The sequence below is a fragment of the Paracoccidioides lutzii genome (assembly GCF_000150705.2).
Source record: "Paracoccidioides lutzii Pb01 unplaced genomic scaffold supercont2.20, whole genome shotgun sequence".
NCBI classification, from domain to species: Eukaryota; Fungi; Ascomycota; class Eurotiomycetes; order Onygenales; family Ajellomycetaceae; genus Paracoccidioides; species Paracoccidioides lutzii.
This window is the reverse complement of record NW_015440966.1, coordinates 454,039-466,743: the sequence shown is the minus strand read 5'-3', so window position 1 is coordinate 466,743 and position 12,705 is coordinate 454,039. Positions and strand designations below refer to the sequence as shown.

Sequence of the window (12,705 nt, the reverse complement as noted above, 5' to 3'; positions counted from 1 at the left end):
CAACAAGGATGACCAGTCCAATCGTAGCCTGCGATCCCCATCGCTTAGCATCCCTTTCAAGGTTACTAGAAATTTGTCTTGGGGTTTCTCATTCGTTGCTGCAGCCAAAACCCCACCCAAGGGAACCGTCAATGGCGCTTGGATGCGACTTCAAGCAACGACTCCAGCAAACAACATTTTACTCCGATGCTCCATTGTCGCATCGCCATCGCCATCTTCGAGATCTTGCCGAAGAAATGGAATACAGCTGGTCTTGAGATACATCATCCGCATCCAAGCATCCATTTCTCGCATTGTCGAAAGCCTGGCACGGAGAGCGGCGCCAGCTGGAGAAAGTATCGGCGGGGAAGAAAACGCCTCCTCTACTTGTCTATCTCTGTTTGTATCATTTATCTAGATCTAGCTTCGCTATGAATCAACCAAAGCAGAGGAGGCTGGAAGAGCCGAAGAAAAGGGTCTCTACCACTTGCACGAACTGCCGTGAACGACATCTGAAATGCGATAGCGGGCCCGTCTGCTCGCGTTGCCGCGTGGATGGTCGACAATGCATCTTCATTCTCTCCAGGCGAGGGCGACGACCCAGTGTTAAACATGATACCATAAGTAATGCCGCGCAACTGTCGGATTTGCGCAGCAACAGCAAGTCCGAAGGAGATAATGTGGAAACGGGATCCGAATCCGCCCTTCATGAAGAGACGAATCGGTCTTCCACTCGTTCAAGTGAGTTTGGCCTCTTATCTCTTCATTTGCGAGAGCGATTGGTTCCTTTCAATTCTATTGGGGAGAGTGCCTTTTCATTATAAACTATTTTTAACGGAAACCTCTTCTCCAGGCTCGCAGCTCCGCCAATGGATGACAAGTGTGCCAGACCACTTTGATTCTACTGGTCTTCACAATGCGTCGGATGTAGACGACGTACTGGATGGATTTCCCATTATCAAACCAGCCAAGAACGCTCATTCCGGCCATTTGCTTGATATATTTTACTCTATGGTCTTTTTCTCCCATCCGTTTGTCCTACCTCGCAAATACCTTGTCGAAGAATTTGAAAGGAGGGACTTGGAGCACTTACAGGCCGCGATTGAGTATGTCGCATCCTTCCATGATCCAGTCATGCAGACGGACTATTTCAGGAATGCCGCCAACTCGGCATTGTTAAATAGAAGCCTTACTCCTGATGTGTACATGGTTCAAACGCTGCTTTTATTTGCCATTGCTTTGCACATGGCAAAGGAATCGAGCTTGGCGAGCTCCACTCTTTCATCAGCCATCGAGCTTGCAGTGGAGTTAGGCCTGAACAGCCGTCAATTCAATACTGGAGATGCCTGCTCGGTGCACGAGGAGAGTTGGAGAAGAACATGGTGGGAGCTCTATATTTTTGATGGATATTTAGCCTCTCTCCGGCTGCAACCGCACTTCACATTACACGCGATTCCCTCAGATGTTTTGCTACCGTGTGATGACCTGGAATATTTAACGGGAGTATGGAGCCTTACCTCCCCATTTAAACAGTTGCATTGTTTCTCCTATCCAACAGGCTCACACTGCTTTGACAGAAAATCCCACCCCCTCGCTCACTCGAAGAATATCAAACGAAAATATGCCCAGCATTTTATGATGATAAATTCTCATCATACAATTGCCGCATAGATTCTGTTCGTATCTTTGGTAAGACTTGTGCCGCGATGCACTTTGCTCTGGGTGATAAATATCCTACCGCATGTTGCTGACACGTCCATGTCAAGGCCAACTATACAAGCCAGATCAACCATATGGATTGTCATTATCCCCATCGCCACAGTTATCTCCTGCATCCACATCAAACTTCTCCGTGTCGCAAGCCAACGTTATCGTGACAGATTCTAATGTGGCCCTATTCCCAAACAAGGGTCAATCGAGAACCATCTCAAACAACCGATTAGCTCCCTTACCAAGATCTTGCTCCTCGTCTATTCAAAGTTACGATGATTACCAAAGCCAACATTCAAGTAAGAACCAGCGAAGTACCAATTTACCTGGACACGCGGTTCTTCAAATCCCTGGGTTCGATGGATCGAAATTTCCAGAGCAGAACATGGACCACTCCCCACCAACAGGAGAGCCGAATATCTCTCCCGAGCCACAGTCTGCCCAAACATACTTAAGACGTCCCTTGAAGCGTGCGGGCAGCGAATATTGGAGCTTTATCCCATCGAAATTTGATAAATCATGGGATGATCTATCCGAGACAATCTATGATTTTGGAGGATTTTCCGATTCGCCATATTCATCTACAACCGAATCTACAAAATCTAGCAACTCAGAGCTGAATATCAGTTATGAAACATGGCTCATAAAAGTCCCTCTCGACAAAACGTTTGGCATCGTATCCTCGAATGCTCACTCAACACTATATCTCGGCGGCGAAATTCAAAAACTCTTCGCAATCCCCAAGGGCTGCGAATTCTTCGGTCTAAACGGCGAGCAAATGTCACCATTTTTCTACCTCCCTTCCCGCTCCAACCCAAAACAACCTCTGGCCCCGAAATGGTGGAATGCCGACTTCTTCATATCAGGAACCCGAACCTTGTCCCCAAAAATCTTGTCCCGATTCACCGGTCCCCTAGCCACCCTTCTCCCCACAGCAACACAAATGAAATACCCACACCCGTACTGGATCGACACAGTCCCCATTCCCCAGCTTCGTGACGCCATCATACTCGCTATTTACCATGCGCCTCACTTGATCGATGAGATGGAGCTAATCATCGATTTTTGTGACGCAGGGGGCAAGTTTCGAGGCGGGGGCCACTTCTGCGACCCAAGCAATTGGGAAATTGGCGGTAACTTTTGGCTCAAGTGGGGATTCCTGATAAGCCCTGATATGAGACGCCAGACAGATCGGTGGAGGCGGTTGCGGGGTCTCCCGAGCATTACGACATCGGGAAAACCGGGAGATATATCGATAACTGGAATACCAGGTAGGCGGTCGAAAGTCTTTGGCTACGTACCAGAGGAAGTGTGAACGCAGCCGCCATCTGCACTCGTGATTTCTGGTTTGGGGACTGAAGGGAGGCAATAAGCTATTATTGCGACTAGAAACTTTGACGGCCTTGGCTATAAATACATTTATGTTCTTTCTTTGCTAATTGGGAGACTTCTCGCCTCCAGAAATAGATAACTAACAGGCATTAGTAAACAGTACATCATATGCTGTACTTTTATTCGCTTTCGTGCTTTATTCTATTCCGCATGAAAAAAAAAAAAAAATGAAAAAAAATAAGGGGAACAGGGTAAAAATGGGAGAAAGAAACATGGCCCCCCTTAATTGTTTCCTTTTCGTTTCATCTTGAGCTCTGTTGTATACCCAACTCTTCGTCCTGACCCATTACTATCGTTGTCAGTTTTGGGGAAATCTTTTCGGGCTTTCATCTTCTCTCTTTATTTTTTTTCTGGTCAACCTGACGTTGAATCTTGTGCTCCTTCCGCCGGGATGATTGCTGTTGACAAATGAATAATATATCTCATGATCACCAATCAACAGAGATTGACTGCAGTCACTGAAAAATGTTAGCACTCCACCTCTGCATTTAATGAAGTCAATGAGCTATTGTCATTTCTGACACTTCATCTTATTCTCCAGTGTTGAGCAACAGTGTTCTCATTCATCAAGCCACCTCACCTTAGTTTCCAAATTTCACTCACTCTATCATTGAAAACTGCCCATTGAAACAGGTTTTAATCTGCGCATTCAGAAAGCCCTCCCATCCAAGGATCCCTCCAATACCTGGCAGTGGCTGATGCTACGTTCAGCCCCAAAGTCTCAACAATCTCTGTCGGATTTCTTGTATGTATTAGCTTGGTTGATCCATCGCAACAGGGCAAACATCTACCGCACCCTCACTGTTGCTGAACAGGAGAGATACTTGATGAAAGCGGAAGACCGTAATCATTTTAAAACACTTGCTTTCCTCTTTCTGCTGGCCCTGCCAAACCCAGTGACTGTAGGTTAAAAGATGGCCGCATGAGTCATATAGCCCCACTCCAAGAGCAGCCCCCTGGAGTTTCGCAAAGCCAACCGATCGCAAAAGGCACAGGGGAACAGTAACTACATGGTTTTCTGGGTTGAAGTCAAGTTCGTTTTGTAGAGGAGGCGAAACTCGTCTTCACGAGGGATCTTTATGAAGCCTACGATTCCTCCGGACATTTGCTCTGTGATGAGAGGTTCGATCCATAACTGACTGAGGGGACATTGCCCCCACCGTTGCTTCAAGAGAAACTGGCGGTATGAGTCTTGTGCATGTTTTCGGTATCGCGGGTGGCAGTCCGGTTATAAAGAGTGCTACTTATTTTGACTTGTTTTTATTCATTATTTCCTTATTTTTGGTGATTTGTTGTTCATTTTGCGGTGATTATTCGGTGAGCGGGGTAGTACTGACTATGTAGTTATGTCAAATCAAAGGTCCACCGGAAACGCCACAAACTAGGCTATTGTTTGGTTTTTGCTTAATTTCTCTCGAATCCAGAAATCGCTGGTAACACTCATGTTAGAATGTTTATTTTTGGATGTAGTTTAGTGGACGTAAGCCATAGTTTAGTCCCCCCCGGGGCGGGGGAGGGGGGGGGGGGTTGAAGCGAACAATCCATAAAAGCTGGGTGGAATTCGCAGATATCAGAGAGCAGAGCAGAGCAGAGTTCGGGTGGTTATGCACTTACGGGATTCTACATTATTCTCGTCTAATGATATAAAGCCATTTGTTGGCCAGATCGCAATAAAAACCGGAGAAGGGAGAAAGAAATCACCCCCAGCATCCAAGATAACGACATGAAATAATTCTTTCTAAGAAACTCTGAGCTATACAATCTGTCCGTAGTCCACCGGTCTTCCTCGGACGTGAAAGCCCCACCACACCTTCGAGCTATTGCCCATCGGCATCCACAAGCCCAGATATGCTTCGCCACACAACAGCCAGAAAGGGATAAAGTGACAGAGATCCTGAATTGAATGAATCATGGGCATTTGCTCATTCTCCAATGTTGCCCGTGTGACGTGTACATGCTCCGTATGCAGCAGCACAGAGAAACATATAACTAGTTATGTTGCTCCCGAGTGCATATGAGTGATTATATTGTCGGCATACGCGCCCACGTATGCCTAGCGGGTATCCTCGATGGGGTTTACTAACTATTTATAACTGAAGGAAGGCTAATAAAAAGGTGGTCTTGGGCTGACTAGTTTATTCGATAACCGGAAAAGAAGAACTGCGGAGAAGTTTCGGACGGGCCAGGGGCGGAACCCAAAGGTTCTGCATATCCACCCATCAATGATCATTGATCAACCCGCCGAGGATATTCTCTTTCAATTACGTCGAATGAGCTACCTACAAGGAGAATTATCCACAATTATTCAGCCTCAGAGGCTAAAACGCATGAGCCCGCCAGAAGAGAAATACCTAACACACGGGGGACAACCAGCGGATACAATACGCTTCCAAACGTCGATTCACCTTCGTCATAGAAAGGTGTAAGAGAGCTCGAATTGGTTTGAGGTTGTCGGGCTGGTATGATGCAGGAAGACAGTCGAAAGTTGACACTGCGGCTAAAGCCCTCTTCACTTCTCTTACCGACTTTCCTGAGCGAACGTTTTTGTTGACGGTCGGTGTCTGAAAAAAATAAAAATAAAAAATAAAATCTGGAGGCAACAAAAGCCCTGTGGCTAAGGATGGATCAAACTCTGGCTCCGGGTTTCCAAGGCATTCGTCAAGCACCCTCCTAGCGCCTGCTGGGGGGAGCCTTTGTTTTTGTTCCGTTTATATCTAACCATGGCGTTGAATATTCAGTGTGAGAAATGGCACAGGAAGAATACTTTCGCCTGTGTTTTCCTTTTCCCATGTCTCCCATTCTTTTATTCTCTGTTTTCCCACTCTCTTCCTTCTGGAACGTTATATAAATGTCTTTCCCTTTCAGATACGGATAGCAAGATATGTTGTTGCCTCGGCGATCATTGCTTTTTCGGCACCTTGATCAATCTGCTCTTGTGCGGTTTACAGAGAATACGTCAGCATCATGCCTAATGAGGTGACCCATTGAGAACAGCTTTTTCTTTTTCTTTTCTTTCCTTTTTTTCTTTCCCCTCTTTTTTTTGGATTTTAAAAACCTATCTCTTTCTGTGGTTCCCGGACACTGAAAATCAAGACCCCAGAAACATCCCTCCATTTTCCATACCCCATATCCATGAGGCGATGTATCGTGCCTATTCCCGAAGACGACCCCCAATCCGCCTAAGCCGGCTACTCCTCTTGGTCTCAGCATCTATTTCTCTATACCTTTTCTGCTTCACCATTTTCGGCACAAACAGCAAGTGGATCGGCGAACCGTATGCACCCCTGCAAACATTTAAACTTAAAGAAACTGACCTGGAGCTTAGACGAAGCAGCACAGACCAAGCTCAACTTCAAATTCCGCGATCACAACCAGTTCCCGATCCGGGTGTCCCTTGTATTCCCGGCCTCCCAAACATCCCGGCGAAGATCTGGCAATCTGCCAAATCCGAGAACCTTTCCACGAAGCAAAAAGCATGGGCCTCCACCTGGCTGGAAAAAAATCCTTCCTTCGAGCACGAGCTCGTAACCGACGAGACATGGAACCAGTATGTGGAGAAGAAATATGGAGCGATACGCCCTGACATCGTATCGCTGTTCAAGGGCCTTCAGGTAGCGATTCTCAAGGCTGATCTGCTGAGATATCTTATTCTTCTGGCCGACGGCGGGATCTGGAGCGACATCGACGCCACTTGCGCAATGCCCGTTGCAGACTGGTTGCCAGCAGATGCCAACGATGTGATGTTTGCGGGAGGAAATGTCACATCTCACACACCCTGGTCGGAGGGAATAGGGCTCATTGTTGGTCTTGAATTCGACGGTGAATGGGAAGGCGAGGGCAGCGGGCTATCCTCCCAGTTGACGAATTGGGTCTTTGCGGCGCGTCCCGGTTCACGCCATCTGCAGTTAGTTGTGGATGATATCGTTCGAAACCTTAATGACATTGCGTTGGAGAATGGGGTCACTGCAGAAGGAATTACGCTGGATATGATTTCCGATGTTGTGGAAGTTACGGGCCCGTGGAGGATGACATTGGGAATTCTGGAGAGCTTAAGCTGTATGTTGGGGAGGCGTATTGATGAGCGAGATTTTTCTCGCGGGAAAAAGCCGAGAGTTTTGGGGGATGTGGTTGTCATGCCTGGTAATGCGTTCGCAGCGAAGCAAAATGGGTATCCGACGGGACAGGGGCCGGTGCTTGTTACGCATCACTATGAGGGGTCGTGGAAGGTCCTGGCGCGTCAGGCGAAGCACAGAAGGAAGAGAAAGATGATGGAGACGGAGGCAAGGAGGAAGACGGCGGACTGAAGGTTGTTTTTTTTTTTTTTTTTTTTTTTTTTTTTTTTTTTTTTTTTGGGGGGGGGGGGGGGAGGGGGGGATGAGATGGCTGAAGAAGAAATGCGGTATTCCCTAAGATGGCTTAAAGGGGGTTAAAAAAAAAAATAACGTATGAGTGTGGTTGACAGGGATGCACAAAGAAAGTGAGGAGCCAAAAATAAAAGACCAGCGTTGTAATTAGAAGAGATATATTGATTTCAAGGAGTTTTGGGGGGAACTCCGTCTGGATGGGACAGACAATGGACGATTTCAGAGATAGATAGATTTGCCAACGCAAGTTCGCAGACAGGAATTTCATCATGATGAAATGGGAAATAAAATAAAATAAAAACAGCTAACTTACACAAGACTTATTTACACAAGACTTCAAAGCTTTGAACACACTTTTCGAAGACGACCCCGTTGAATTTGCCAGCAAGCTAGCCGAATATACATACTGCCTATGAATAGATACAAAAATAAACGCTACCAACGACGACAAAATTTGACAGCAGCTAGGTCGGCCTGAGAACGGAAAACTGTTTTTCTTAAAAAAAAATAAAAATAAAAATAAAATAAAAAAGTCAACTGGCTAGCTTGTCCTAAGCACATTCGTTTGCTTGATCGTGGTCGTCCTCCTTTTTATCCAATTTTAACCTCCTTTCTTGATATATTTCACTTGAACCACAACTCCCACCAAACCGTGCCCTTCGAGCGCACAGCTTTTCCCTGCTTTCTACCCCTGTTTTTCGATACCAACGCTGCCACCTACATTCATCCCGCTCCTTCTCATCCCTTCTGTTCTTCCCTCGGCAACATATCGTCACCCAGTCACCCACACGCGCACACCGTAAGGGTTGGTGTATCAACCTAGAGGGCCCTTACGAATCTGCTACGAAGGGATGGTACCACTTTCACAAAACCTGGGAAAAACCGCTCTCCACCTACGTATAAACCAAAGTAAAGAAACAAAATTGTACGCAATTTCGCATGCGATGAAAAAAAAAAAATAAATAAAATAAAATAAAAAAAAAGAAGTAAGGAGGTTGAAAACAACAAAAATTGACTTGAGATTATTCATGTTGTTTGGGGAGAAGCTCCGAAGAAATTAAAAACAAATATTGCTTTGATGCAATGCAATGCGACACAATGTGAAACGAGAGTACTTTTTGGCAGATTTTTTTCGCTTTGCGTTGATTGTTTACAGCATTGTTTTGCTTGGACAGTTCAAAAAGCACAGATTTAGTGAATTGAGCAACAATAGCGATGGAAACATTAGCTTTGGGTAACCAGAATCGAGCAGGTGTCCGGCTTGAGATAAAGAAGAATTGGAGATTCGCTGTAAATTAAGACTTTCTCTTGGACGATGTTCGTGTGAGGGGAAGCAAGGCGAGACTGGATTGGAGACTGTACGCGAATATCATTCCGGTCGAAGAGAGGCATGACAACTTTTTTTTTTTTTTCCGCTTGGACGCATGGAATTGAAAATCATTTTAACCAACTTCACAGTCGCAGGCAAAATAAACCAGCTCTTTGAAAACAGTATTACTTCGTTAGGGTCGTGGGTCAAAAAAAAAAGGGAGCGGGACGGGTGGGTTTGATGGGTGTGTCGGTGGCTCCAAGATTGTCAGTCAGGGGGAAGTGCAGTCAATGTGAATGTTCCGTGGAAAGGGGGAAAATTGCCATTTTATCATCCAGCAGAGCACGGGTGATCACCTGACGTGGGCGTAGTTTGGACGACGGGTTGTGGGACGGGGTTGTCGGTAGTCCTCGTCTTCAGAGTCGTCGCTTGAGCAGTAGTTGGAGTCTGAACCGGGAGAATTGGCTCCGCATCGGCTACCTCCACAATCCAGCTTGACGCGATCTCCCTTTCGAGTGATACCATATCGTTCGCAGCTGCAGACAGAGCTGTTATCGCTCAAAGAGGAGATGGATGATGGAGACGAATTGTCGGAGCGTCCGGACATGGAAGAGCCAGTAGACGAGGGCGGGCTGGTGGAGATGTCTGAATCAGAATCAGACATATCGACATTGCCAAAGCGTCTAGTGAGTTCGCTGACAGTTGGCGGTGGGGAGTAGCGGGCATCCCGAATTTGGCGTGAGGCGTAGGGCTTGGAGGGCTTTGGGGACAGGATCTTGGAGGGTGAGAGGGCTCGACCCTTGATGACCCCATCAGACGAATGTCTGTTTGAAGAGGAGTTGTTGCTACTGCGGGCTCCGCAGGGAACATCTAGGATGTTTAGCTTGCGCCCAGTGGTGGGCTCAACAGTGTATTCTGCTGTCGGATCATGAGAGACGTGGTATCCGTCCATGATGTACTGTCAAGAAGTCAGAATCCAAGGCCAAAAAAAAAAAAAAAAGAAAAAGAAAAAGAAGAAGTAACAAAACAAAATAAACTTTTGATCCTAAATATAAGAAATTTTACATACATAGTACCAGTATCGCTGTCCCAGTTGAAGGGAATTGCCCTGGAAGCGAAAAGTGCCCTTCCACGAGCCAGTTTTGGCGGAAGCATCCTGGGAGAGCGGAAGCTGGCCGGTGTAATTGTCCCAGGAACCAAGGAGATGGATGGTCTTGACATTGGGAGAGGTGCGGATGGAGAAGCTAAGCTGAACCGCGGCCATTTTTCCAAGTATTTCCGGGATAATAGGTTGGATTAAGTGTGAATAGTAAGTATAATAATGAAGGCAAGGGGAAGAATATGATATTAATGAATGGGTGTATTAAGAACAAGAACAGTAATAATAATAATAATAATAATAATAATAATGATCGAATTATGTGTAGATAAAAAAAACGAATATACTAATAATAGACAACAGATTTTATCGAAAGGTCAAAGGACTACCAGAGTCGCTTTTGCAGATTTTTGAATCGATAAAATAGAGCGGACGGATCTTAGAATTTCTCTCGAACGTTGAAGAAGAGGCTATTAAACAAAGACGTCGAACCGGCAACGGCAATGCAATTTGAGGTGAGGATTTGAATTAATTAAGAGGTACCGAGATGAAAAAGATTCAAGAAACGAGAAGCACAGCTTCTTTGAATAATTAATGCGCAAGAAAAAAGAGAAGAACGACGCAACGGAAATTCGGTACCTCGAAACTAAAGGAATAGCTCTTCGGGAAGACAAACAAGACCTGCTGAAGAAAAGAGAAAAGAAAAGAAAAGAAAGAAAAGGGAGAAAAAAGAGGATAGAGCAAAAGGCGGCAGAGCAGTTGGTGGTATATAAATGTTATAAACCAGAGCAGACTCTAAGAATAGACACACATAAACATTAATCCGTATTGGGTTAGTGCCATAGACTCGGTTCAGTCGGTGTGGCTGACGTAATCGACATGGGCGGGTAGGGCGAGCCTATCATTGGCTGAGATCAGCAGCAGCAGCGCGGGGAGACGGTGGAGTCGGCTATCGCACCCCCGCACACGCCCAATGAGCATCCGCCCTGAGCAATCTCCAACAAAGCCTCGCCGGGGGGCAGCACCAAAGTGGTGTGCAGGTGGTGCCACTTGGGCTACAAACCCATTCACTGGCTGCGTTGGTGGCGGTTGAGGGTGGCCAGGCAGTGGCACATACGATGATGAGGCACTGCATCACATTGCGTCAGTCACTGTCCTCTAGTTCTCATTCGGGTTTGAATAAACCTGCCTCTGCATCCAATCTCAACAGGATTCTGCATCTCTTCCCAGGGATATACGAGGCCGATGTTGTGAGGTGTCCTTGAGATGGATTCTGCTCCATGATGTTTCTGGAATTGGCCCCGTCGTCTGACTGACTGTCTTATTATTCCCTTGTATTACCAAACAGCAACAAAATGGACCTGTGCGTCTTCACAGTCATATATATCGATCTCCTCCGGGCGGTTAGGGGTCGCACTCTTGCATGTCGAAAGCCCTATTCCTGTTTGAATGAAAAGGCACTGCTTCAGGAGGATCCTGCATGACACGTTCAATATCAGCGCGTGGAATGATCCAGAACTGGATGCTGGATACTGCTGCAACCTCTCCTGCGCACACGCTCGCTAATGTCGTTCGAGAGTGCCAGTTCTAAAACGTCGACTGGACATCAAACACACCCTTCTTATTCTGATTCCATCATCCACCTGTCTATCATCGCCATCCCCCTTAAACGGGACAGTGCATTATCCGAACACCAAAATTATACAGAGCCTCTCTCCATGACGTCTCTCTCCCCGTCCCATGTAAACACATCTAATATACATTCATACACACAAATCCTCACTGCAGCAGATGGGCATATATGGTGGCATAACGAGATACTTTCCCATCAAAGACTAACAAGGATCCATGCAACAATTTGTCAATGGTACGACTGACCCCCTGTGACCAGTGGCCAATTGCAACCAAGCCCACCCCAGCAAGCGAGAACTACATACATATCCAGCGGATCCACTCCTACCAAGATTCGAAGGAGCTTGGCCCCAAAAATAACCTGCCATCCATTGGCGTGGTTCCGTGGATGGAGCATGGTGGGTTCCCTCCACTGGCGCTGACACTCCTTACCTTTTGACTTCCTGTTCTTGGAATGTACTCGGAAGGCTAATGAAGAAAAAATGGTGCGGTTGTTTTCCTGTTTGCTTCATCTCTCCTTTCCCTCAACTGCTAGCCAGTATTAAGTTTGACGCTGTTAAAAGTGCAAAAAGATTGCTCTGATGCCAATTCAACAATGGCTAGACATAGTGCAACTCATATATCTTAGGGTTTTCCAAGGCAATTTGCTTTCCTTTCTGTTGTATTGTGGGAGCTGTCCCCTTTTTGTGAAACACTTCGCTGCGTAGATTGCAAAGGTAAGCATATCAACTCTGCGTGGGGGAATTTCAGGGCGAGGGGCGTATTTTAGATGTATTGCAAATGTGCAGAATTGTAATTGACATAACCCCCCAAAAAAAAACAAGGCTCAATTCGTGGAGATGTTTTAAAAAGGCGGACATTATTTGCTATCGAGGGAATCAGTTATTTCCTTCATGGATACATTCCAACTTTTCCCAATTTTCGCTCATTTGAACCAGAAAAATAAAAGGAAGAATTGAAAAAAATAACGCCATGGACAATGCCAAATAGAGAAAGGGTAATAGGGCTTTTGTCTCTTGAACTGACTGTTCTGTGAACTCTCTATCTCATGCTGCTATGAGAAAATGAAGAAATATAACCGAGTCACCTCAAAATAAAGCACAAAAGAGGCGCTGGGAGATTGGGAAATTGGGAGGTTCGAGTAAACAAAACGGGACAAAGAAGAAAAGAGACTTGTCATGTAAAAGTACAATCTCAAGTTGCGAGAACAGGTTTGATTC

The 12,705-nt window shown here is 46.0% G+C and overlaps 4 protein-coding genes across 4 annotated transcripts; 2 read left to right on the top strand and 2 right to left on the bottom strand.

The window, feature by feature from the left end:
* Positions 1 to 410: 410 nt before the first annotated feature.
* PAAG_06858 (hypothetical protein) lies at positions 411 to 3,004 on the top strand (the record flags this gene model as incomplete). Its single annotated transcript, XM_002791266.2, has 4 exons — positions 411 to 720; positions 833 to 1,482; positions 1,557 to 1,668; positions 1,746 to 3,004. The coding sequence occupies 4 exons, from the start codon at positions 411 to 413 to the stop codon at positions 3,002 to 3,004; spliced, it is 2,331 nt and encodes a 776-aa protein (XP_002791312.1).
* Positions 3,005 to 6,221: 3,217 nt separating this feature from the next.
* Positions 6,222 to 7,385, top strand: PAAG_06857 (hypothetical protein; the record flags this gene model as incomplete). Its single annotated transcript, XM_002791265.1, has 1 exon — positions 6,222 to 7,385. The coding sequence occupies one exon, from the start codon at positions 6,222 to 6,224 to the stop codon at positions 7,383 to 7,385; it is 1,164 nt and encodes a 387-aa protein (XP_002791311.1).
* Positions 7,386 to 9,106: 1,721 nt separating this feature from the next.
* PAAG_06856 (GTP-binding protein EsdC) lies at positions 9,107 to 10,018 on the bottom strand (the record flags this gene model as incomplete). The annotated part of the gene is made up of 2 exons (XM_002791264.2): positions 9,107 to 9,712; positions 9,824 to 10,018. 2 exons carry the CDS (start codon positions 10,016 to 10,018, stop codon positions 9,107 to 9,109), a joined length of 801 nt encoding a protein of 266 aa, XP_002791310.1.
* A 687-nt stretch (positions 10,019 to 10,705) lies between these two features.
* Positions 10,706 to 11,135, bottom strand: PAAG_06855 (hypothetical protein; the record flags this gene model as incomplete). The annotated part of the gene is made up of 2 exons (XM_015846038.1): positions 10,706 to 10,982; positions 11,092 to 11,135. 2 exons carry the CDS (start codon positions 11,133 to 11,135, stop codon positions 10,706 to 10,708), a joined length of 321 nt encoding a protein of 106 aa, XP_015700473.1.
* Between the last annotated feature and the right edge of the window lie 1,570 nt (positions 11,136 to 12,705).